Source organism: Lampetra planeri, chromosome 40 (genome assembly GCF_965212315.1).
Source record: "Lampetra planeri chromosome 40, kcLamPlan1.2.h2, whole genome shotgun sequence".
In the NCBI taxonomy this organism is placed as follows: domain Eukaryota; kingdom Metazoa; phylum Chordata; class Hyperoartia; order Petromyzontiformes; family Petromyzontidae; genus Lampetra; species Lampetra planeri.
The window spans coordinates 747,230-775,150 of record NC_136146.1 but is presented as its reverse complement, the minus strand read 5'-3'; the positions used below and the strand labels follow the sequence as shown (position 1 = coordinate 775,150).

The 27,921-nt window shown below is 44.0% G+C and overlaps 1 protein-coding gene across 1 annotated transcript in view; it reads left to right on the top strand.

Annotated features, from left to right (window-relative positions):
* LOC144731710 (uncharacterized) overlaps window positions 1-18,592 on the top strand; it is a 36,870-nt gene extending 18,278 nt beyond the window's left edge. The window contains exons 13-14 of the mRNA XM_078612895.1: window positions 13,018-13,113; window positions 18,189-18,592. Of these exons, the coding sequence (XP_078469021.1) occupies window positions 13,018-13,113; window positions 18,189-18,329 (237 nt within the window). The 3' untranslated portion in view covers window positions 18,330-18,592. The remainder of the gene's footprint in view (window positions 1-13,017; window positions 13,114-18,188) is intronic.
* Window positions 18,593-27,921: the final 9,329 nt, after the last annotated feature.

Here is a 27,921-nt window from a genome sequence, read left to right as displayed (position 1 = left end):
TACTCCAATTGTAAATGTTGTGGGTTTACTCTCCAACACCCCCGTGTGCTGAACTAGTAACAATATGGCTGTATCGGGTGATGGCAGGTTTAACGATGCATTTATATTCCTGGTTCTTTCGGTAAAGTCACATAGAAGGGAAATAATAAAATAATAAAAATAAAACATGATAAAATAATTCTCACGACGTTTCGGCCACAACGCAAGCAGCCGTCCTCAGGTGAAGAACAGGTCTGTCGGGAAGACAGCGTCTGTCTTGCGTTGTGGCCGAAACGTTGTGAGAATGATTTTATTATGTTTTATTTTTATTATTTTATTATTTCCCTTCTACGTGACTTTACCGAAAGAACCAAGAAGATGAATCCCTGCAGTCACGAAAGCTTTAAATCGAAATTTGACACATTTATATTTACACGATCTTACCCAGAAAAAAAACCTCTGTTGTGGATAATATTATAAGCCACTTATATCTGTAAAAGAATCATGACTGCGTCAATGTAGGCTAAAACAGAACAAAAATCACAGCCTTTTGTTGGTCCACCGCCTTCTCCACGCCTTTCATTCATGGCTTGATATTGAGCCACACCTCACTACAGGAGCGCCGGTGAGAATGGGCTGTGTAAGTGATGATGAGGAGGAGGAGGGAGGGGTGCCCAGTCAAAGTTTGTTGTTAATCGTGGCCGGAACTCAAACTTGGGTTGGCGGTGCTCTGACCACTGCCCCACCGCTCCCACCCACCCACGCCCTCAACTCGACTCAATACCAGCGTATAAATATTATGGCGGGGACCTTCAATGACTTTCACTCTCTCTGCAAAACGCTGCCATTCCCCTCTCCCCAACGCCCCTTTGCCATTCAATGCCGTTCACACGGTGTGTTTTGTTAACGTCAATTTTTATGATTCGTATCAAAGTGATTAAATTAATCATCCTATTACGTTCCGCTTAGTCAATACTCGATAGCATGTGTAGTCCAATCTTACTTGCACAAAATGGTCATGCGAGATTAAATGAATGTGCTCTTCGTTTCTTTGTGTTATTACGTAAAGAGTCACCACAGCGCAATTACGATCGTTCTTGTCCGTCCACCAGTGGGCAGTAGAGGTTGCCTTTGTTATTTTATTTAGTTTCCCTCGGTGCTCAGTGTGCCATTGTATAACATCTTTCTTTCACATTGTGCTGAATATAGTGGCTTCTAGAGGCTGCCTGGGTCACCCGCCATGCATGAGATGTGCACATTTTAAAAACGTGTACTCAATAATTGGTGTCGATCGCATCGATACCTGCTGACACATTGGTCCATCCTTACTAAGGCGAATCAACGCACGTTTGAACTATCAGAGCCGATAAGCAACCATCCATGCCACTGCTGGCGGAAGACCACTCCATAAGAGGGAGTGCTGGAGATGTGGTCTGGGGACCACCCTCTGAGAACCACCGCACTCTGAGAACCACCGCTCTATAGGTGTACTTTTGATCGACTCTTCCATGCTGACCTGACGTCCTTGAAGAAGTGGGAGTCGCTACTTTTTACTCCCAACAGACGCCACCCGCCGATCGACTAACTCTGCTCTTACCCATTTATACTGCTGGGTGGGACGGGGATGTAATAAACTTGCGCCGTTGTTTCAAATGCGGCGCCAAGAGATCGAATCGAACCCAGCGGCCTCTGGATTGCGAGTCCAGTGTGATGACCATTGAACCGTTGGATGTAACCAAATGCTCAGTATAGATGAGTGTTTGGTACTTTGACCGCTCATGAATGTATCTGTGTGCGTTGAACTTCTTTCGCACCGTACGCAGCCAACCGTGCTCGCTCGTGAACCATCAGCTGCAAATTCTAGATTTGAAGCTTTCGTGACTGCAAGGATTCATATTCTTAGGTTTTTTCGGTAAAGTCATGTAGGTAAAACATTTCAATTAATAAAAATAAAATAGAAATAAAATAAAAAATCACGACAGCAATCGTGCTGTGACGGTTCCACCTGAAGAACGGAAGCTTGTGTTGCCTCCGAAACGTCGTGATTTTAATTTTATTTTAATTTTACTTTTTTTAATTTTATTTTTTTACCTACGTGACTTTACCGAAAACAACCTAAGAATATCAGCTGCAAAGTCCACGATAATGGCCTCGTGATACAGAGCAGCCTAAGCTCTCATTACTACGAACGTTGAACATCGCCCTCGGCTAAAATAGAAAGAAGAAGAAAAAAACTCGTGACGTAACTAATTCTACAAAATATGATAATTGGTTTTTTTACCCTTCTATCTGGCAACAAAACTGACACCTTTTTACAAGGAGTCATGTTTGCATAGACCGCAATGCCTGCAGTCATAATACAAACAAAAGAACATAACTCTGATAATGTGCACTGTCCTTGAAGTTGATTGGTCCACACCCGAGACAGCTTTCCTTAGAGCCTAGTCTCACATGGGTTGGACCAGATGACGCCAAAAGGCGCACAACTCAAAGACAATGCACCATCAGAATATGAGAGCTCGGGGCAAGCATCTACACTATGGGAACCTCATTTGCCAGTAAAAATATGATAATTGGTTTTTTTTACCCTTCTATCTGGCAACAAAACTGACACCTTTTTACAAGGAGTCATGTTTGCATAGACCGCAATGCCTGCAGTCATAATACAAACAAAAGAACATAACTCTGATAATGTGCACTGTCCTTGAAGTTGATTGGTCCACACCCGAGACAGCTTTCCTTAGAGCCTAGTCTCACATGGGTTGGACCAGATGACGCCAAAAGGCGCACAACTCAAAGACAATGCACCATCAGAGTATGAGAGCTCGGGGCAAGCATCTACACTATGGGAACCTCATTTGCCAGTAAAAATATGATAATTGGTTTTTTTTACCCTTCTATCTGGCAACAAAACTGACACCTTTTTACAAGGAGTCATGTTTGCATAGACCGCAATGCCTGCAGTCATAATACAAACAAAAGAACATAACTCTGATAATGTGCACTGTCCTTGAAGTTGATTGGTCCACACCCGAGACAGCTTTCCTTAGAGCCTAGTCTCACATGGGTTGGACCAGATGACGCCAAAAGGCGCACAACTCAAAGACAATGCACCATCAGAGTATGAGAGCTCGGGGCAAGCATCTACACTATGGGAGTTTTGTTGCCAGATAGAAGGGTAAAAAAAACCAATTATCATATTTTTACTGGCAAATGAGGTTCCCATAGTGTAGATGCTTGCCCCGAGCTCTCATACTCTGATGGTGCATTGTCTTTGAGTTGTGCGCCTTTTGGCGTCATCTGGTCCAACCCATGTGAGACTAGGCTCTAAGGAAAGCTGTCTCGGGTGTGGACCAATCAACTTCAAGGACAGTGCACATTATCAGAGTTATGTTCTTTTGTTTGTATTATGACTGCAGGCATTGCGGTCTATGCAAACATGACTCCTTGTAAAAAGGTGTCAGTTTTGTTGCCAGATAGAAGGGTAAAAAAAACCAATTATCATAATTCTACAAAGGTTACTCTTACATAAGGGATTAATTGCATTATGTGCTCGCTTTTGCAAAGGGCATTTCACTTTTCAGCTTTACATGTACACTGCACCACAGAAGGAACGTGGGCTTTGGCGGCAGGGATCATGGGATGCAAGGGGGCATGGAGTAATCCATGCTGGGCATTGAGCGAAGACATAGAAGGACACGTGTGTCAGAGAACAAATGTAAATTAGAGACGCCGCGATGGCTGTTAAGAAACGGTAATTCGGTGAGGATGGGACGAATGGTGGCTGCAAGAGATGATAGCTGAACAGGATGGAAGCCAATTGACGGGAACATGTGGACACGTGGAGGTGGATTAATGAAGTCAGCTCTTGGGAAGGAGTGAAATAAATTGTGGCATTGATGATTGAGAGATGGCAAAAGCATGCGCAGGTCTTCATCCAGCAGTCGATAGGTCATGGTTGATGATGTTGTTATATCCCCTACGAGTTACTGGTAGCAGACTTTACCCATTTTTTTGTTAAACAAATTGTTTGGTAATGCCCCTGCATTGACAGTTGTGCACAAGCACAAATAACACTTCATTTAACAGGCTGTATCACGTTCTCCGAAAAAAAGTCGCTCAAAAAATGTGGTTAATGAGCAATCGATGCCATATTTGGATTCAGCACTCGTCAAAACCTCCAGATAAAAAAAAAATGGTTACCTTGGTTCAGAGACTAAAAAGTAAAAAATAAATCTTCGAAAATCAAAGGTTTTCATCTTCTTGGCTCTTTCGGTAAAGTCACGTAAAAGGGAAGTAATAAAATAATAAAAATATAACATAATAAAACAATTCTCACGACGTTTCGGCCACAACGCAAGCAGCCGTCCTCAGGCGAAGAATGAGACATTATCAAGCTAGGAGCTTATATAGGTGTTGCGAGGAGGAGCGCCTTAACAAAAGAATGTGCATATGAAGAGGAATTTAGCATACCAATGGACAATGCGTAGGAGGTGGGCGGAGGGGTTTCAAAGTCCCATTATGCCCATGCATTATGCAGGATCAACAGCACCACGGGGGGGGCGCAAGGAACAGCGTTAATAAAGGAAAGGAATGTTAGTGATATGTAGCTGCATTTACCAAACAACCACGTAGAAAACCAAAGTAAAAACTACATAAAAAACTAAAATATAAACTGAAACTTACTATACTCTACAATAAGCTGAGTTACTAACAACAAATAATAAATTACAATTCTACGTCGTAAGAAGTATATAATATACTTCCATCTAAACTTTATTCTCTTAGCATATACAGTACTATATACTGCCATAGATAAACCCAACATTAAATTATATACTGTATTGCTGTAAACCACCCTATACTTTATACATTTTAATATAACACTATGTATTATTCAACTCACCCTAATGTGTATCGAAATGGTTTATTACGTCCTTCCAATGATTGCTAAGCCTGAATCCATCTTCTCGGTTAAAATGGTCTATGTGTTTGTATATGTGAATCGCCTCATGAACGAATCTCTCATGATAGCCAGATGGCTTGCAGAGAACCTCCGTCTTGGAGAAGTCAATGTCATGTGAGCCCACTGAGTTGTAACAGTGGTCTGCCACGGCTGAGGTGTTTGTCCTACCGTGTTTTAGATCAGCTTTATGTTCACGAATGCGGTCTGAGACGTGTCGTTTGGTTTCCCCAATGTAACTGCTTCCACAGAGGCAACTTAGTTTGTAGACGCCAGGGTACTGTATGTCTGGAATCACATCTTTTACAGATGGTACCAGATCACGGACTTTATGTACTGTGTTGAATCGGACCTGGATCTTGTGTTTAATCAGGATTTTGGAGATCTTTTTTGTGACCCCAGCAATGTAGGGTAAGGTGATGGTCTTGAAAGGCTCCTCAACAGGATCTTTCTTGATGGTTGGAGTGATGGCTTTGCGGATTGTGTAGTCGGAGTAACCATTAGCCTTAAGAGCTTGGCGTACGTGTTTGAGTTCACTGGAAATGTGTTCATGGTCGGAGATGCATTGGGCTCTATGATATAGAGTCTTGATGAGGGAATTCTTCTGGGATGGATGGTGGTGGGAATCCGGTTTTAGATAAGCATCCGTGTGGGTGGCTTTCCTGTAGACAGAGTGGCTCATTGAACCATCAGGTCTCCTTTTGATTAGGACATCCAAAAAGGGTAGCTTGCCATCATTTTCGACGTCCATGGTGAATCTGATGGCTGGGTGTATGGAATTGATGTGGTCGAGAAAATGGTCTAGAGCAGGCCGGCCATGTGGCCTCGACCACATCAATTCCATACACCCAGCCATCAGATTCACTATGGACGTCGAAAATGATGGCAAGCTACCCTTTTTGGATGTCCTAATCAAAAGGAGACCTGATGGTTCAATGAGCCACTCTGTCTACAGGAAAGCCACCCACACGGATGCTTATCTAAAACCGGATTCCCACCACCATCCATCCCAGAAGAATTCCCTCATCAAGACTCTATATCATAGAGCCCAATGCATCTCCGACCATGAACACATTTCCAGTGAACTCAAACACGTACGCCAAGCTCTTAAGGCTAATGGTTACTCCGACTACACAATCCGCAAAGCCATCACTCCAACCATCAGGAAAGATCCTGTTGAGGAGCCTTTCAAGACCATCACCTTACCCTACATTGCTGGGGTCACAAAAAAGATCTCCAAAATCCTGATTAAACACAAGATCCAGGTCCGATTCAACACAGTACATAAAGTCCGTGATCTGGTACCATCTGTAAAAGATGTGATTCCAGACATACAGTACCCTGGCGTCTACAAACTAAGTTGCCTCTGTGGAAGCAGTTACATTGGGGAAACCAAACGACACGTCTCAGACCGCATTCGTGAACATAAAGCTGATCTAAAACACGGTAGGACAAACACCTCAGCCGTGGCAGACCACTGTTACAACTCAGTGGGCTCACATGACATTGACTTCTCCAAGACGGAGGTTCTCTGCAAGCCATCTGGCTATCATGAGAGATTCGTTCATGAGGCGATTCACATATACAAACACAGAGACAATTTTAACCGAGAAGATGGATTCAGGCTTAGCAATCATTGGAAGGACGTAATAAACCATTTCGATACACATTAGGGTGAGTTGAATAATACATAGTGTTATATTAAAATGTATAAAGTATAGGGTGGTTTACAGCAATACAGTATATAATTTAATGTTGGGTTTATCTATGGCAGTATATAGTACTGTATATGCTAAGAGAATAAAGTTTAGATGGAAGTATATTATATACTTCTTACGACGTAGAATTGTAATTTATTATTTGTTGTTAGTAACTCAGCTTTTTGTAGAGTATAGTAAGTTTCAGTTTATATTTTAGTTTTTTATGTAGTTTTTACTTTGGTTTTCTACGTGGTTGTTTGGTAAATGCAGCTACATATCACTAACATTTCTTTCCTTTATTAACGCTGTTCCTTGCGCCCCCCCCGTGGTGCTGTTGATCCTGCATAATGCATGGGCATAATGGGACTTTGAAACCCCTCCGCCCACCTCCTACGCATTGTCCATTGGTATGCTAAATTCCTCTTCATATGCACATTCTTTTGTTAAGGCGCTCCTCCTCGCAACACCTATATAAGCTCCTAGCTTGATAATGTTCTCATTCTTCGCCTGAGGACGGCTGCTTGCGTTGTGGCCGAAACGTCGTGAGAATTGTTTTATTATGTTTTATTTTTATTATTTTATTACTTCCCTTCTACGTGACTTTACCGAAAGAACCAAGAAGATGAATCCCTGCAGTCACGAAAGCTTTAAATCGAAAATCAAAGGTTTTCGTTTTTTAATTTTAAATTAACATTTGAAGATTCATCTCGGTACAGTATTCACAAACACAACTATATTTATACCACGTTTCAGCTTTCTGGTCCTATTAAAACTGCATCGTAATTGGCACCAATCAGTCACTCGGTGACTCACGATGCCTATTCAATAGTTGGTACTGCCAACGGTAAAGGTGGTGCCCTGCAATTGCTTGCTCATGCTCATGCGCGCGCAGAAGGTGCCCGCACAAGGGGGACTACTCGAAAACCCCTTTGCAGAGGATATTTCACCGACTCTTCCACGCTGGCTAAGATGTACGTTGAACTTCTTTCGCACCGCACGTCGCCAACCGCGCCAATCGGCGGTGGGAGCAGCCACACGTCGCCCCACCATATGCGACCTGCCAAGCGACTAACTGCGGGGAATCCCTCTGGGTGGGTAGAGGCGGCGGGATTTAAGAGATTTGCACCTCCGTTCCAACTGCCATCCAGGAGGTTGAACCAGCGACCTGCTGGCCATAATACTGGCGCGCTACCCCAATTAGATACAGTCCGGTCCACTTAATTTCATTGCAGTGTTGAGTGAAATTAGGGTAAGATCGTGTCGACTGCATCACATGCTATTTTAGCAGTAGGCCATCTACATGCATTAGAAATCTTTATGAATCACCGCATGAGTACTGGCAATTGGTTGCCAATGATTCAAGGTCTACGGGGCGACTGGGCATTTCCCCTCTCATCCAATTGTGCCAATCCAGTGTATACTTTCATTAGCAGTCAATAGAGAATTGTGCATGCCTTATTCACGTGTGCCAGCACTGCTAATCATTACACTCATGATAGCTATAACTCCTGCTAGCTATTTATTTTTGTCGGTCAAATTAAATTGAGAAACATCCATTTGGAGTATTTGACTGCTATCAATTTCTACGCGATAAGCCGTTGAGCTATAATTCGTGGTCAGGTCGCTTCTGAAAAATAGCTAATCGCTCAGTGGTCCTTATCTGGTAAAATAAAAAAATTGTTTCTGGTTCTAAATTCCATTTGTTCTGTGCACATCGCATCTTCATTCAACGACATTTGCTTTCTAAAATGTCACAGCTGACAGTGTACCATCATTTGTGAGAGAATAGCCCCAGAAGATGGATTTACAGAAATACATGAGAACTCGGTCTTCTCCCCGACACTGTTACCCACAATTTCTATCATCTGAAGGAGCTGTGGGATCCATAAAAAAACCTCCTATGATCTATAGACCTAGTTCTGCTGATGTGGCATATGATAGCGGACAATACGATTCTTCTTCTTGGTTCTTTCGGTAAAGTCACATAGAAGGGAAATAATAAAATAATAAAAATTAAACATAATAAAATACAATTCTCACGACGTTTCGGCCACAGCGCAAGCAGCCGTCCTCAGGTGAAGAACAGATCATTCAGACGCTGTCTTTCCGACAGACCTGTTCTTCACCTGAGGACGGCTGCTTGCGTTGTGGCCGAAACGTCGTGAGAATTTTATTTTATTATGTTTTATTTTTATTATTTTATTATTTCCCTTCTACGTGACTTTACTGAAAGAACCAAGAAGATGAATCCCTGCAGTCACGAAAGCTTTAAATCGAAATACGATTCTTGAGAATTGTCCTGTACATCACCAAGGGGCCGTCCATAAATGACGTCACGCACCTGGGGGGGGGCGGGTCAGACATTTGTGACGACGTGTGACGAGGGAGGGGTTGAGAAATGTGACGTCACGTAAATAATGCGCAACTTTAAATAAATATATACAACACGTTCTACTTAATTAAATATACTTTTTAATAAATGTTTTCTCCTACAACATTAGAGTGCAGCGGCACATTAAATACGCACTACAATGACGATAGTTTAAAGCGATTGAAGCATGTTATTATTAAGTTTTTTGGGGGGGCAGAGCTTTGTGACGTCATATTTGAGGGGGGTCTGACTTTTTGTGACGCCGTGTGACGGGGGGGGGGGGGTCAAAAATCGTCCAAAATCGCGTGACGTCATTTATGGACGGCCCCCAAGAAGATTGTACTCTTTATTGGAATTCACTTTAGCTGCACTGGCAGCAGATGTTTACTACTCTGCTCATAGTGTTCACTTGCATGCCAATAATTTCTGAAAGCTGGAATTTGCCAAATTAACCCTTTCCCGTTCCGATACGCCTGCGAATTGCAGGGTGTGGGTGTCCCGTTCACCGCTGAATCTCGGAACGTGCAATCGGCTCGGCGTTCAGTTTATTTAGAGAGGTGTAGCGCCGTTGTTTTTAAAGACATTGTTACTCACCGCAGAGAACTGTAGCAACACGACCACACTCTACGATAGCTGGCGCCAAACTGTGCCACACACCCTCCCGCATGGCCTTTTATGGAAGTAAAACTGATGACGTACACATACGTCATCGCAATGGGAAAGGGTAAAGTGGAAAACAATATTTTATGATGTTTGTTGTTTTATTGATGAGTCATTGATGACAGAGCTGAGACGATCAACTCACTACACCCGAAGAAGCTGGCCTAACCCACAGATTTAATGCTGGGTTATTGCCTGGATTTGAAAGGAGGGTTTTTCGCTGTGCCAGATCAGTGTGCTGACGCTGAGGTCACCGCCATGAGCCGCGTAGGCCACATCACCACTGCCCGTAGAAGTTACCTTGAGAAACCCCATTTCTTGCGACGGAGGTCATCTCTCAATTCGGCTACTGGCACGCAAATCAGTGTTCTTGTTGTCAAAGACCACGTGGCTTATCCTGTGAATGTTCGGATTGACGTATCTCTGATAAGATATTAAGAGCGCCTTGAAGTTGAGAAAGTCGTGCTTTTTTAGTAATGGGACTTTCAAACCCACCCACCTAACCCCTTTGTAATTGAATGTTACACAAACTAATATTCTTTGGGTCTTTCTGTAAAATCACGTAGAATAGTTCAAAGAAAATAACAAACAAAAAACTACGACGTTTCGATCGCAACACAAGCGGTCGTCATCAGGAAAAGGGGGGGGGGTTAACTTCTAAAGGCAAACTGTTTGTAAACGTAGCAGCCAATGTTAATGTAAGTGGTGGGCTGCCAGGTAAAAATGAGCATGTTAATGGAACATCGCCTCGCAGCATTCTCGAGGTTGGCGCACGAGTTGGCTCTCGGCGCGCTCGCCGTGGAGGCCGCTCAGCGATCTTACATTAACATGCTCATTTTTACCTGGCAGCCCACCACTTACATTAACATTGGCTGCTACCTTTATAAACTGTTTGCCTTTAGAAGCTAACCCCCCTTTTCCTGATGACGACTGCTTGTGTTGCGATCGAAACGTCGTAGTTGTTTTAAAATGATTTGTTGTTATTTTCTTTGAACCTATCTACGTGAATTCTAGATTTGAAGCTTTCGTGACTGCAAGGATTCATACTCTTAGTTGTTTCGGTGAAGTCACGTAGGTAAAAAAATGAAATTAAAATTAATTAAAAACATTTTTTATTTTAATTTAATTGTTTTACCTATCTACGTGACTTTACCGAAAGACCCAAAGAACATGAATTCCTTCAGTCACGAAAGCTTTAAGTCAAGATTTACAACTAAATAACTTTCAAAAAAGATAAACGATTCGTTGCGATTCTGTATGATATTCACAATAGAGGTACGTGTAGAAACGTTCTATGAACGTTGTAAATGTACAGCAAGCAATTGCTGGGCAGTTTCTTGGGGTCAGTGAATTACAGCACTACTCTCTCGCCCCGATTTGAATGCGAATGCTTGCTCGACTTGACATTCCGATTCAATAATAATTGATCATAATCAATCCTAGTGCCGCCCTTCTTCATGTATCTAACATCCTGGTTAATGGTAGCACTTCGATTGGTCGCTGGGTTGACATGGTCTCATTACTTACGACGTATAGAGATTGAAGGACATTGATTCCTACGCGTTGCAATTCGATGCATTAAACATGAGCTCAAGAATCATTAGCAACTGATGAATCCATACTTTTCTGAATACTTAACAATAATCCTGTAGGAGTGAGCAATGCTGAAGATGTGCATTACACTTCCGTGCAGGGGTATGGCGTTCAAGTGTGCACCTTGGTTGACGATGCTGCGTTGGCAGTGGTACACAAGCACACGTAACGACATCTCAACGCATTCGTCAATAGCGCTGCCTAATAAAGAAAAAAATCGAACGGGCAATATATTTCATCCTCGCAGTGGCTTTCGGCTGGCCATTGAACAAAGACGGTGGTGACCGCATCTGCGCGCTTTCAGATGCCCTTCTGCGGCCGTCTGGAACACTCTTCCTTCCGATATTAGGAAGCCACTGGAGCTACGCACATTTAAATATCGATTGAAAACTAATTTATTCGTGAGTGCTTTTTGTGTTAATGTTTATTGTCCTTCCCTGCACCTCCGATTAGCACAGTTGGCTATGTACAGTGCGAAATAAGTTGAACGCACATACATTTCACAGCACACATATTTGTTCTTTTCTTTTTTAACGGCAGTGTTACTGACGAATGTGTTCAGTTTCGTATTATCAAGTGTGCAGATGGTGGAACTGCAACCAGGACCCAGGCATGGCGCTACAAAGACATTGCCAGGGGACCCCATTCATTCCTTGCACCAGGGCCCATGCCAACCGTGGTGCTGCACTGCATCGCAAGCACATGTTGGGCGCACAGGTGTCCCGTGGGGAGATGTTAACTACCTCGCGTGGTATGCAGGAGGTCGTGGGTTAGATCCCGTCCCTAAGGCCTGCTGTATATTTGGAGTTTGCATGTTTCCGTCCCAGTGGTCTTGTTTCTTTTTTTCCGGGTCCCCCGGTTTTTCCCTCCACGTTTAGAAACGTGCCTTTGGAGTATTTGTCTGCTTTAAATTCCCACGTGATAAGCCACTTCGTTGAGCTGTCATTTGTGACCAGGTCGCTTCTGAAACAAAGCCCATAGCTCAGTGGACCTTACCTTGTGAAATTAAAAAAGAGTTTAGTTTTTACACTATGAGACCTCCTTTACCAGTGGAAAAATATAGTGATAGGTTTTTACCCTTTCAACTGGTACAATAACTGACACCTTTATACAAGGGTAAAAACCTATCACTATATTTTGCCACTGGTAAAGGAGGTCTCATAGTGTAAATGCTTACCCCGAGCTCTCAATACTCTGATAGTGCGCTGTTTTGAGTTGTAGGCCTTTTGGCGTCATCTGGTCCAACACCAATGGAGACGAGGCTCTAAGAAAAGCTGTCTCGGGTGTGGACCAATCAACTTCAAGGACAGTGCATACCATCATCAGAGTTGTTTCTTTTTGTTTGCATTTTGACTGCTTGTGTTGTGGTTATTGCAAACATGATGCCTTGTATAAAGGTGTCAGTTTTTGTACCAGTTGAAAGGGTAAAAACCTATCACTATAGTTTAGTTTTTGTTTAGTTTTACAGGTGTGAGGCATAGACCGTTAGTCTATACTTCTGCGTAGGTTTTTTTTGACGGTTGTGCTGCATCGCACCCCGACTTGTTTTCAGTTTGTACCTCGTGTCGCTCCACGTGACGTCCATCGTTTTGAGTTCCCAAAGCAGCTGCCCGGCACGTGTGAGACAAACGTCGGGCATCGTGCCGAGCATCGCGTCGTGCAACCCGCCGGAGAGCTGCGTTTGTTGTGAAGGGGAGTGTGCGATAAAACGCCGGCGGTTTGACGTGGTTGTGTTGTGTGACCGTGCACAGGTGTTTCTAGCCCTACGCAATGGCTCCTTGCACGTGCCCTACCGGAACTCCAAGCTCACCCACCTCTTGCAGCCAGCCCTGGGTGGGAACGCCAAGGTTTGTCCTCTCACGGCACCACTCAACGTCCGCGAGAATTGTCGTCATGCATTAGCTCGGAGGGAATAATTTTAAGCGATTTAAACTATATTTACTTTAGCAGGTTTAGGCCTACTGAGCTATTTAGCTCCTTTTCAGAAGCAACCAGGTCACAAATGACAGCTCCACGAAGTGGCTCATCACGTGGGCATTTTATAGCAGCCCAAATGCTCTGAACGCACGTTTATATATGTGGAGAGAAAAAACCTGAGGAACAGGAGAGAAACAGCTACGCGACCACGGGGAGAGACATGCGCACTCCAAGAATAGAAAGCATGCGTCAGGGTCGGGATCTGACCCACGACTGCTGGTGGTAGGTATACCAGGGGAGATAGTTACCATCTCGCCCTACCACTACTGGTGGTAGGGCCTCCACTGGGGCAAGCTCATGAGAGCCCCTCTTGTGGCTATTATGACAAACTCTATAACAGGCCAGACATCTTGGAAGAGGTGGGAATACCCCCACTTTACCCCACCGCATGCAACAGCTTCCCACATAAATTCCATACCAAAATAATAGGGAGAAACTATAGATGCAAAACATTTTAAATTCGAACCCTCTGCATGCCTTCAGTCAACCTCAATACATTTTGAACACTCTCCCGATGCAACTTCATCCAACATAGCCGGTGTGATCCGCTTAGAATCTTCCATGATCCTTCAGTTGAAGTCAGCGATGTCTCACGGATTTTGTCGCGTGCACACACACACGTGGTGTTCGATGTAACTCCACCAGAGAAAATCCACTGGGGTTGTTTCAGGTGACCACGGGGACCGTGCAATTGTTTCCACCTCGGCCAAGTCAACAAACGGCCATCTCTTTCGACCAATCTCGTACTGCACAAGGACTGGGTTACGATATATCAGTGTGGTTTCTGTAGATGGAGCACCCTGTATTTTTTTCCAGCATTACATTCAGGGTTTTATTCTATTTTTTTATTTTTTCCAAAACCCGATTGACAATTCTACTAATTGGCATTGTCGGAAAACGTCCATTTGGATCTCCTCACAAAGCGACCCATTTGCTTTTAAGAATGGCCTGGAGAAGCAAACTTCACTGAACTTTGTTCAAATTACCTTCAAATTCCTTTTTTTATCCACAAACTAAGCAGTGCGTTTTCCCACACAACCTGCTTAGAGAACATATTTTTAGCATGGCAGCCAAACTGATATTTTTCATTCCCAGAGGTAGAATATTGCGAAATTTTATGAAAACAAAACCTAAATATTACGGGGTTTGTTGCACAATCATTGGGGACCGGGCTAAGACCATCAGCTCGATGCACTTGAGAACCAAATTTAATCACTGGCTGAGGCTCAAACCCACAATGCACTTGAGAACCAAATTTAATCACTGGCTGAGGCTCAAACCCACAATGCCATTGGTGCCTAGTCAGCGCTCTAACCCTGGGCCATTGGGCCACCTCAAACTGTCGTCACTTCCTGCTGTGAAATATAAACCGATACAATGTTGTACATTTTATGAATCCTATTCTTGTGTGTACCTGCATATTGAGATAAACAAACGTGCGTAATTTTTTTGTGGGTATGAAAAAAATTAATGTGTTGTAGCTCTGCCTTAATTAACACGCCCTGGCTGGTTTTTCTACATTGGAAGTCGCCAAATTCACCGCTTGTCAATTCGTAATGCGCGTTGACTGATTGCAACGAGGCCAAATGGGTTTACAGCGGCTATAAGTTGAATCGTACTTAAACGGTCAATGTTCAAGTTACGTTGACAAGTGATTATGGAAAACATGCCGCCACTTATGAAGAATTGGCCATGGCAGATGAAGGAAATCAACGAGGGACGTATCAAACGCACGCGGTTGGAATCCTCTCCAGTGACGTTTCGGTGTCAGCGTTTGTTGTTCCTTGTTGGGCCTGCCACAATTCAAATAGGCGAGAGTAATGAATTTGTCATGAACTAGTTTAACACGTAGGCTTTCGCGACCAATATTATCCATAATAGAGGTTTTTTGGGTTAGATCGCGTAAATATATAAGTGTGGTCAGCACATCTACGCCTCTATATAAGAAACGAAACAGATGGACTTCTCCACAAATCTGGCTGTCGCCTGATGAAGCTAGTAGTAATTACTGGTGAAACGTCGTACTCAGATTGTAAATGTTGTGGCTTGGCTCTCCAACACACCGGTTAGTGCTGTACTAGTGACGAATTGGCACGTTCTGTTTACGTGACAACCCTTACGAGTTGGCCGTGTTGGGTGGTGGCGGGTTTTAAAGACACATTTATATATTTACGCATTCTAACCAAAAAATTATAACGTCATACACGAATTTGTCAAGTGTATATCACGGCCTCTTTCCCGAGTTACAGACCAGCCCGCCTTTGGTCACATTCAATTAGGCCTGACATTGTTCAAGCGCATCCTCCTCGTAACTGTAACATAAGGGTCAGCGCTCACGTGAATGCTACTGTAGATTAAAAAAAACATAAATAATTGAAGGAGGAAAAAAAACATCAAGCAAGTTTTTTTTATTTGCTCGGTCTTGTTTAACAAATCGTACGAAGCATGCATCGTTTTATTTATTTACGCAATATGTGCGCGGCGTAACTTCCATCGATGAAGAGGGGCGCACATTTTAGAGACGCAAATTGTGAAGCATCACCGACCCAGTGTTGTTAATCCTCAAAACGTTTGCTAACGGCGAAATGCTTTTCGAGAAGAAATGGCAACGGGAAAACGCATCGATGGGACTGAAACCGCAATGGTAAAACGCACGTGGAGGGGTGGACACACACGCACACAAAAAAACACCATCAATCATATTCCAACATTGTAAGTAGGGATGTAACAATTTGTTGATTGGCGTGGTTTATTGCACTTATGATACGTGCAGAACATTGCCCGTGTAGGAAATAACTCACGTTTTTACGATTTGCGCGTGTCCATCGTTTTTTTTCAATCTGCTGCACAGTATATTTATGCCGCTATAGATTTCTCAGATTCGTACAGCTGCATATTTTATTCTGTACATTCATGGCGATGTGTATTTTATATTCAGCACGAGGGCAAACGACAGCAAAAACGGAATCCTGAAATCGAATCGCGACCTTGAATTGTGACAATTCATTGAATCGTTGAGGCTTTGATCATTCCGTGCCTAATGTCAAACAAAATTTTATTTTTAGGTACAATTTTCTGGAAGTAAATAGTGGATGTATTTAGTCGTATCAGCTGAAAGTTATTTATCCGGCAAGACATAAAAAATGGATGATGACGCAGACAGTGCTCTTCATGATAAATTATAATGGTAATAATAAATCAGATTCATATCGTGGCTTTAGTTGTTGTTGTTGAACCACTTCAAGGCACCTAACAATGAAACTATACATCATATACACCATCGTACCGCACTCGGTTGTTAGTCGTGCAGCAATAAACCGATTTCAACCGCCTGTGCTGTCTTTTAATATTCCTTCCCACGTTTTGATGACCCAGACAAAGAAGGGCATGACTACAGTTGCCTTGAAAGATGATTTCGTGATGTTTGAGCTGATTTGACAAAAACACTGTTACTGACACCAGCTGCAGGGGTTAGCGGGACACCTGGAGATGAGAGTCTGGCTTGTACTGAATTCCATGAGATGGATTTTGGGGGGAGGGTTTGGCTCTTCCCTTCCGCGGTGACCCAATCCGGATTGGGAGACGTTCATCTTAAATCAGTTCCCTTTTCATCTTCTTGGTTCTTTCGGCAAAGTCACATAGAAAGGAAATAATAAAAATGAAACATAATATTAATTATTTAATAATGTGTAATTTTTATTATTTTATTATTAAGAAAATAATAAAAATACAACATAATATTAATTATTTTGTTATGTTTTATTTTTATTATTTTATTATTTCCCTTCTACGTGACTTTACCGAAAGAACCAAGAAGATTGATCCCTGCTTTCACGAACCGAAAAAGTTCCCTTTTCCTCGGCCGGCTGCCTTCCAAAGCTACCGAGGCCTCATCTATCCCGGGTTTTGAAATCTGAGTTGTATTCTTCTGCTGCACGCAGCTGGTTCATGGCACCTTCTGTCGGTGCTATCTGGCCAAGACTCCTCTGTATGTTTTCCCCAGAGAGGAGTTCCTCATCCACCACCCAGCGGGGACGTTCCCCAACACCGCCGTATCCCAGCGACAGGTTCATAGAGATGAATCCGTGCACGTCCAGGGATTGCCTTCTCAAAAAACAAAGATGTGGAATTTGTGATGACAATGATGATGATGCCCATTACAGTATTTATTTAGTTACTTACTTATTTGCAAAGCGCCGTGTCACAATACGTTGTGTTCTGTGGCAGGCTTGTTTGTATTTGTCATTTTTACAGGTTTTTTTTCCACGATCGGGCTATCAACGTCATGTCACGAGATGAAGTTTTCTTTCGGGTGTCTCGCAGAGCAGCGCAACCCTTCATTCTTAAGAACAGTTTTTTTTGTGTTTAGTTTGTTGTCCTTCCCCCGTACCTCCAATTAGCATGCCTTGCTACGTACGGTGCGTGAGAAATTATACGTACATACTTACAGTGGCCCCTGGAAGTGGAAGGTATCTTTTAGCAAACCTGAGACCGCAACGTCGCGTTGGCTTGTCTGTCGAAATCAGTGATGGCAATTTTTTTTCTAATCTTGATGATGATGATGGCGGTGGCGGTAGTGGTGATGCTGTTACCTTGTGTGTGTGTGTGTGCGTACGTGCGTGATGGGGAGCGATGGTGTAGCGGTTAGCGCGCTGCGCTATGAACCCGGCGACACGAGTTCGATTCCCGCTCACGGCCAACACCAGTGACGATTATCTGAACCGGTCCCGGGCCTCCCCTAAGTCGACTCAGCCTCAAATGAGTACCTGGTGCGGTGTGTAAACATTGCCACTGGGGAGACAAAGGCGGTCGGGCGTGGTGCTGGCCACCCACCCCGTCGTGTACCGTTCCGACCTTCATAGGTGCTCGCTAACAGCACTTGCCCCAACAGTCTGTTAAGGCTATACGGGGGTTCTTCTTTGTACGTGCGTGTGTCTCCCGGCAGGCGTGTGTGTTTGTCACCGTGAGCGCTGATGACGCAAACCGCGGAGAAACGCTGAGCACCTTGCAGTTCGGCTCCTCCATCCGTCAGGTGGCACTGGGCACCGCTGCGCAACGAGCTACTCCGGCCAGAACCAAGCCCTGAGCTGGGCACGCCCGTGGATCGCCGCCGCCGCTGCCTTCCCAGTGTCTCGGCGTCGTCTCCAGGCATCGTCGTTCAGCCGCGGTCAAGCCACCGCTTGGGTGAAGGCGTGGTGAAACCGCAGCCGCCTCTCATGCCCCTGCGTTGTTATTAATCGACTCAGCGCCACCTGCACGCCAACAATGGAGAATCTTCACAGCTCGTCGGATTCCTCCGGTATAAATAAATATTCTGATTCTATTTCGATTTAAAGCTTTCGTGACTGCAGGGATTCATCTTCTTGGTTCTTTCGGTAAAGTCACGCAACTTTACCGAAAGAACCAAGAAGATTCTGATTCTAAGCTGATTAAGGGAATCACGATGTATACAATAGGCTGATTCGAACCAACGTATAAATGTGTTTATGGAAAATTGTATAGTGGCATTTGCTTGCAAGCAATATCCAGTATAGTACTCGATCAAGATTAAGAGCCACATTTGGAGTTTATTAGTGGGACATCCCAACACACGTAGCTCTGTGTGTGCAGCTGGTGCCGCTATTGTATTTGATACCTTTCCAGACCTCTTGAAGAATGCCCACAGCTGCTGTCTACCCAGCAGTATGAATGAGTAGCCCACCGTCGATTGGCAGGTCGGGTGCGGTGGGGTAACGTGTGGGTACTCCCACCACTTCCAAGACACCTGGCCAGCGTGGAAGTGTAGGCCAAGTTACCCTCAAGGTGAGGCCCTTCTGCCACCAGTGGCATACGCAAGGCATTTCAGGGCTGCATCTTTGTTCTCTTCATAATATGCTGCACGTTTCAGTGTGCCAACACACACAGTTATTACTCTTTGGTTCTTTCGGTAAAGTTACGTAGAAAGAAAATGAGTGAAATTATTATTATTTTCTTTAATAATTCTCAATAATAATTTATTTATTTCTTCTTCACTTCACCGAAAGAACCAAAGAGTAATTCCTGCAGTCACGAAAGCTTCAAATCTAGTTTGAAATACAGTTTTTTTTTAAAATATATAATTCCGTTATTATTCAAGCCGCTTTTTCACACGTGCACTTCAGGGACTATGCAAAAAATTCAATAATTATTCTTTAAAATGTGTTTATTACGGGACGGGCAAATGCAGCGTGACTAACGGCGGTGTCTCGTAAGCAAAAGTAGGAATGAGCGCGAACACGCGATTCACCCTTCACGAGGCAGCAGCAGGCTAGGACACCTAACGAGGGCTAGATTTATCCCCTCGATTGCCCGTAGCTTTCGAAAACTTGTGTGCAGCCTCCGTCGCATTGTCTCTAAGTTTCGCGAGCGAAATCATCAGCGGTGAGTGGGTCGGGACCGGTGTACATTCTGTTCGGACGTGACCAGACGCACACCCGGCAAGGGTGCGAACCCCTCCTGAATAACCGATGTATCCGTGCGTACGCTTCCAAGTCTCGAGCACAAGACCATCTATCGCGGCGTGATTCAAGCACGCGCGCACGGCCCTCGCCTTGGCAGAATCGTTTGGTCATTCCTAAGCAGTGAGGCATTCAAGGCAACGGTGGCTTTTAAAAGAAGCGACAAGTACCGTATAATCCGGCGTGGAACAATTCAACCCAATTGTTCCAATTCATCCGAATTGTTCCAATTCGTAAAAAAAATGGCCATTTTGTAGTTGCTCGCCCGAGCTATTGTCTTTGTACTGTTCGTCTTTTGGCGTTTTCTGGTCTGACACTGGTAGTGAGACTAGGCCCGAAAGAAAGCTGTCTCTGGTGTAGACCAATCAGTTTCCAAGACAACGCCATATATTATAACCAGGGCGTGTTTTGTTTGCATGTTCACTACAAGTGTGTGTGGCTAACACAGACATGATTCCTTGCAAAAGGTTTCTATTTGGTGTTTAAACATCTTAACACAACTGTTTTATTGCCATAAAAAGTAAAAACTGTTCTTGTTTTTTCATGCTTTGATACTGGCAAAAAAGGTCCCATTTTGTGAATAATTCATCCGTTTGACGAATCTTAAAAGCTCACGATACATGTCTAAGGATCGATGGTTATTCTGTCTCTACGCGATGTCGTCCCTGCAGCCATTAGAGAGGCTCTATTAGTCATTCCATGCACCAAATATTGAACTTGTCAGAGCCACCTGAGATGACATCGATGTGGCCAACAAGAGTGAATGAGATGATAGCCGTTGGAAGTTTTGTGGGTTATCAAAAATTAAACTCTTATTGGCTATATAAATTGATATGACTAAAGTTTTTCAATATGAGGTGATAACTGTTTACGTTGTGGCCCATGGACTACCACTGCAAAGAACATAATTGAATCTCTAATTGAGTCACAACTGAATGGTGTGAAATCGTCAAATTGGTTGGTGGGGGTGGAGTGTGGGGGGATGAATTTTATCACCCCGACTTTTTGTGCAAAAATAATGAGAATAGCAAAACGCTCAAAAAAATATTGAAATATAAATGTGAATCGATTGATTCACGGATAGTAATTGTCAATTATTATTTTACTATGAGCCATTTGTAGGTAATTCATCATGCCTCATTGCAGGAGTAATGGCCCTAATGAGATCCCGTGGCTTGCAATTACGCCATGATTGCTGGCCTTTTGTGAGCAATATCGGCCTGGCACTGTGATGCCAAGCTGTCCATGACTGTACTTTAATGGCCCATCTGATGAGAAAAACAACCATCGTCAACTTGACGACGTGATAAAACACTTTTCTTTTGGGGTGATGCTAATGCCCGTACAATACGCCACTTACAGATAAGAGCACGTTAAACGTGGGCCTGCACTCTGCGCTTCGGAGGATTCGGTGTTAGCGCCTATTAAGTGTAATTGATTGCTGAAAATGACACTAATTTTCCTGTTATATAACTTATAATTACCGGAATAATTTCCCGTAAAAACGTGGACGCCGACGCAAAATGTGTTGTAACCAAAGCCCGAAAAGCGCGCAGAGAAGCACATGGAGCCACGGCGCTTGACATTTACAACGACAGGCGAGACACTGGAGCGTGTGGAGCGCAGAACCAAATGCTAATAGGAGGTGCATCGCATAGATTGTCCGGGGAAGGCGAGCGGGGCTTGGGCACATGACGCACCGCTGGGGGGGAGGGGGGAATGACGGCCGGTGCTCGAGAACTGACGATGAAATTGGCAGCTGAAGGAATGAAAACACCAAAGAGAGAGAGAGAGAGAGCCACCGTGGAGACGGTGCAGCGAAGCCATCGGCGAGACAGATTGCTCCAACTCGAGGCCGTGACATATGGAGGAATCTTCGGGGGAGCGGAGGCCGTGATTCAGCAGTGGATTGAATGCAGCTTGATGGAAGCGATCCTGAATGAACGTGTTTACAATGACATTATCCGGAGAAGCGGTTTATCTGGTGTATTTATGTTATTCGGTAGATGAGCCCAGCAAGAAATATACGCACAACAAAAAAAACAAGATGTTTGTGACCCAAGTGTGCAATTAAATCACGTGAAGATTCATTTCTAACATAGAGTTTACTGGAGAGGAAATATTTAGCCTGAAAATCATCAACAAACTGTGAGTTAAATAAAAGTAAATAGGTTTACTGAGATTGCTTTGATATGGAAATGTTACTAGGTGACGGCTGACATTTGAGTTCATAATGGATTCTGTATATTCGTGATTTTGTGCCGTTGTGATTGTATACCGTTGCACAACTTTGCATAACTCTCTTAACTGGTGTAATAAATGTTGCTCTTTAGTTTCACGGGGGAAAAAAACGCTCACTGAGTCTCGAGAGTAATTTTCATGGGTGTTTAAACATCGGGCCGTTTGGGACATCTTCACGAACGTGGGAAGAAGCCCCAGGGTGAGCGGAGAAAACCTCCACGTACGAGGGGGCAATACTGGAAGCTCCACACGGATAGATTCCATCCCACAGATTCCATCCCACAGATTCAATCTCACAGATTCCATCCCACACACAAATTCATTAGATTCCATCCCACAGATTCCATCCCACACACAAATTAATTAGATTCCATCCTACAAACTCCATCACACAGACAAATTAATTAGATTCCATCCCACAGATTCCATCCCACAGATTCCATCCCACACACAAATTCATTAGATTCCATCCCACAAACTCCATCACACACACAAATTCATTAGATTCCATCCCACAGATTCCATCCCACAGACAAATTCATTAGATTCCATCCCACAGATTCCATCCCATAAGCACATTCATTAAATTCCATCAAACACATTCCATCCCGCACACAAATTCATTAGATTCCATCCTACAAACTCCATCACACACACAAATTCATTAGATTCCATCCCACAGATTCCATCCCACAGATTCCATCCCACACACAAATTCATTAGATTCCATCCCACAAACTCCATCACACACACAAATTCATTAGATTCCATCCCACAGATTCCATCCCACAGACAAATTCATTAGATTCCATCCCACAGATTCCATCCCATAAGCACATTCATTAAATTCCATCAAACACATTCCATCCCGCACACAAATTCATTAGATTCCATCCTACAAACTCCATCACACACACAAATTCATTAGATTCCATCCCACAGATTCCATCCCACAGATTCCATCCCACACACAAATTCATTAGATTCCATCCCACAGATAAATTCATTAGATTCCATCCTACAAACTCCATCACACACGCAAATGCATTGCTTTGCTGTCATCTCCTGGTCACCTCGCAGCCCCACGCGCTGGCGGGTCGCTCATGCGTGCACTCACCGGGGCTCAGCTGTGCTTCGCCGTCTGAGATCACGACGAGATTTGGCCACATTCGGGGTGCCTTTGCTGTACAATTGGGACGGCGGGATGCGGGTCATCGCGGACGAGGTGTTTGGTGCAGCCCACGGTTGCACGAGACGCACATGGGTTAACGAGGCAAGTGGCTGGCACGGCACGACTCGTCTTACCGTGGCACACGAGCGCCAAGGCCCCCTTGGGTCTCTTGTGAAGTCGTGGTTTGTTAGCTCAAGTTGGCAGTCGGCCGTGATGCATCGCTTTGGCAGAATCATGAAAGCTGCCTGGCCGCTTAACATCTCTCTACCTTGCCGTGGATCAAAATCCAAAGTTTTTGGTTCGGGTAAAAAAAACAAAAGTTAAATGGAAGGCTTCAAGATCTGTCGAGGGCAATTTATTTTACCGCGGGGTTGAACCGTCTGCACCGCTGTCTTGTAACAGGTATCTCAAAGTCGAACGGACGTGTCATCACGGCAAGCATGCCAGGCTTATTATGTATTTTATGTGTTGATATGCTTCCTCTATGCATGTTTTTGTATGCATGTGTTATTCATTTTAAACGTGTGTGTTTTATTTAGGACGACGACACACATTCGCAATTTTAACACTCGGTGCGACGATGTAGCGATATGTGGAAAAAAACTTGCAAAGGAGTTAAGATATATTCGGCAAACACACTCTCGCCACATTAGATGTCAATGCTGGATCAGGTGCTCGAATGGACCCCCGCATGAGATGCCACACGGGTCTGCAGCCAATAAGAAATATTGTTCAGACAAACTCTGCTTGCACATTTGCCAACTCCCCTGCCGGTTTGTACATTCAAATTCGCTTTGAGGGAACGCACGATTAGCAATTATTTAGGAGCTCCACTTGTTCTTGCGATGATGAAGCCCATTGCTGTACTCTACGTACATACTTTTTTTAACTGGCATATCCAAGCTGAGCCAACACGGGGTTCTCATGATACGGGTGCTCACATGCCCTTTGGATTGCACTCTCATGCTCACGTCTTTTGGATTGCACTCTCAAGGTGCTATTCTCTCATTGACACTGCTGTTGTGCGCATATGCGGGCATGATACTCTTATGCGGCGACGGAAGCCCATTTCATGCTAACCTCCCTCCCTGATCCTTCTCTCCCTAATCCCTCTCTCCCTAATCTCCCCATTAGCACAACTGACGTGCTTGCGTCCGGGGGCGGAATTCCTTTCCAGCTCAGACCCCGCTTGCTTGCCCATCGCCACATATATAACCTCTTGTTGTAACAGCTCTCTCGCTAGTTCAGCAGTTCCACTGCTGGATTATATTTTTTTAGCCTGAGGACGACTGTTTGTGTTGCGATCAATACGTCGTGATTTGTTTTATGTTATACCTACGTGACTTTACCGAAAGAACCAAAGAGTATGATACGGGTGGTTTCAAACTGGCTATTTGCCAAGGCGAGCCAGAACCAAACCGTGATACGCTGGCCTCACGAGACATGTGAATCTGGCTTGGGGCCAAGCAGGGCCAGGTGCGGGGCTAACAGCGCGCTCATTGCCTGTGGCATCACTCAGGACCGCGTCGCTGCGTCATCTATGTACGTTTTGACTCGATCATTGCATGGGACGTGGTTAGCACGGTTTGGCTTCTGCAGTGGGAAAACAACCTATTGAGCCGTGCAGCATTGGCACGGTGTAGCTCTGGCACGGCTCGGATGTAAAGTGGAAAAGAGGATCACATTATCGGGGGCAGCTAAGTGCTGCGAGGATCTGGCCTTAATGGGCTCTAGGCTCAAGGAGCACAAATTGAAACCGCCTGTATTGCTCCGATGATGACAAAGACACGTTGGTACTTTGCACTTGTGGATAAAGATTCTCTCTGCAAAGCTATTGGGATTACATACCCAGTGAACCTACATTTTCTGAGATGTATGTATTTGTGCAGCAGTGTCATGTCCAAATTTGGTTCGACTAGTTTTCCTACAATTGACTGTTATACCAACCTAAAAAAATTAACGTTGTAAATTGCAGTACTGAGTGTTTTGAGTGATGGGCTGCTTTCAGAACTAACAAGCAACTTAAAAATGTACTGGTATTTGAGGTTCAAAATGTGAGCATTTTATTGTTTTATTTATTTATTACATAGCTGAACGTGGGTACTCAGCAGCTTGTAGCTGTTGTGGCCCAAATTATGTTGGCATAACTGACCTGTGGCCTGTGGGCAAATTTGAACACGTGTACATTTTCACAGCTTGCAACCCAAGTGCGGTTTTACCACGCTGGGCTGCGTGTTGAGCATTTACTTCACCCGAGCTGTCGCCACGCACTACGGTGGGTATCTTCAGAAGTTGAAAATGACGTTGGCTCCAACAGATGTGTTCACTGCAGAGATGAATTAATATAGCTCGATTTATGATTTGCTAGAGACGTATTTTTCACCACGCTTCCTTCACGTTCACAAGGACATATATATATTCTCCAAAAGTATTTTATTGAACAAACGATTCAGATACACACAGAGGGAATGCTTGGGAATTGACACTAGTTTAGACACAATGCGAAGTACAATGATGATTACCGAAGTTTTCCATTGTGACCTTGTCAATGCCACGTGTTTCAATAATCACGAGGAATTTTATTTTGAACAAATTATTTTGTGGAGGCTAGGTACTCATTAATCAGCTGTTCCTCATCTAACACGGTGCAGAAGAAGTCTCAAAAGCAGACCAACCTCTAACAATATCAGGATAACGTTGGGATATCAGAGGTTGCTTTGTGATATCCACTTGCACAGGCCATTTTAAGGATTCTAGATTTGAAGCTTTCGTGACTGCAAGGATTCATATTCTTAGGTTTTTTTCGGTAAAGTCACGTAGGTAAAAAATAAAAATTAATAAAAGTAAAAATAAAAATCACGACGTTTCGGAGGCTACATAAGCTTCCGTCTTGTGTTGCCTCCGAAACGTCGTGATTTTTATTTTATTAATTAATTTTATTTTTTTACCTACGTGACTTTACCGAAAAAACCTAAGAGCATATCAAGGATGTATTTTGAACTTATTTCGCACCGTACAAAGCCAACCGCACTCATAGCAGGTACGGACAACAAACTAAACACAAAAAACAGTTCTAAAGAAAATTAGTAGTCAATATAGGTGATTTATAAGTGCATAGCTCCCAGTGACTTCCGAATATCGGAAGGAAGAGCGTTCCAGACGGCCGCAGAAGCGCATCTGAAAGCGCCGGGCGATGCGGCGACCTGTCTTTGTTCGATGGCCAGCCGAAAGCCGCTGCTGCGAGGATGACCAGAAGGTGAGTCCCAACAATGCGCCCCATGTTGAATAGACTCATGATGACTCCTGCATGATGATGTGTTCGTTGCGCACTTAATTTGCACTTCTGCTAGCGGAAAGGCTCACATCACCCGTGATGTGCGGATAATTAAAACGTGAAGCCGTGTAAGGGAATTAAAATATGATTGTTGTTCAACAACTGCTCAATTGATTAAAATGGGGGCGGGGAATTATGACAGAGTAATACACTTTAATTAAAATCAGCTATCTTCTTTTTTTACTAATTATAATAATTTCATTCGTGAAAATAAAAATTCAGTTGTATCACTGCATTAACCCAGTCCTAATAAACTCGAAGCGGCCTCTAGTCGCATGCACTCCGATTGACCTCTTGATTTTGTTTTTCCCTGTTGTGTTTCTGTACGCTAAATTACCCCCCCCCCCCCTTGATGTAGATGGCTTCTGCTGTTCGCATGTCGAATGGAATAAATAAACATAGCCTCGAGAGGGTGCCCACGATTCCCCATGCAGCAGCTTCTCTCGAGCGCAAGCAGCGATGCGAGCTGGCAGCGTGCTCACTTTGACAACTCCACTTCGTACCCACGTGGAAGGAGCTGTCGTGCGCAGGAACGCCATCACAATTCCCCTCCGCGATGCGGATTGACGCTGCAACATTTTTTTACGTTTTTTTTATTTGTTTTATATTTAAATAAATATATATTTCTTGAAAAGTGTGCGTGTAATTTTTTTTTTTACACGTAATATCTGGATAATTTATATTCAATTCTCACACAATAGACGATGACTTGGTACCGTATTAATTGCATCTGTCGTAAAACGAAAGCCGTTACTAATTGCATTAGTCACGTGCACGTAGCCAGGAGGTAAAGAACATTGCCTTTCACCATTGGAACCTCATTTTCCAGTAAAAATATGATAATTGTTTTTTTACCCTTCTATCTAGCAACAAAACTGACACCTTTTTACAAGGAGTCATGTTTGCATAGACCACAATACCTGCAGTCATAATGCAAACAAAAAACACAACTCTGATAATGTGCACTGTCCTTGAAGTTGATTGGTCCACACCCGAGACAGCTTTCCTTAGAGCCTAGTCTCACATGGGTTGGACCAGATGACGCCTTTTTTAAATATATAACTTAACCTATGCTTGGAATGGCTCGGGCTATCCAAAGCTAACATAATTACGTTGCCTTATTTTTGCTGCGTTCATTAACGACAAACGCAGGCCTTTGAAGGTTGATCTAATCGAATGACGCCAATCGCCGCCGCCGCTCCTCCTTTCTGCCACTGAGCCCGGCCCAGGTGCATGCGCTGCTGAGTTTGTGGAGAGCGCAAAAGAACTCCACCTGGGCCCACGGATTGAAGAGGCCTAAGTGCCGCCCTACAAATAGAGGAGGCAGATTGGACAGGGTACCATCATTTCTCGCACCATGGCCCATACCCAACCACGATACGCCACCGCGATGATTTACGATCCTCGTGTTTGAGGGCGCACCCGGCTGTCTGGCCAGGGCAGAGTCGGCTGAATT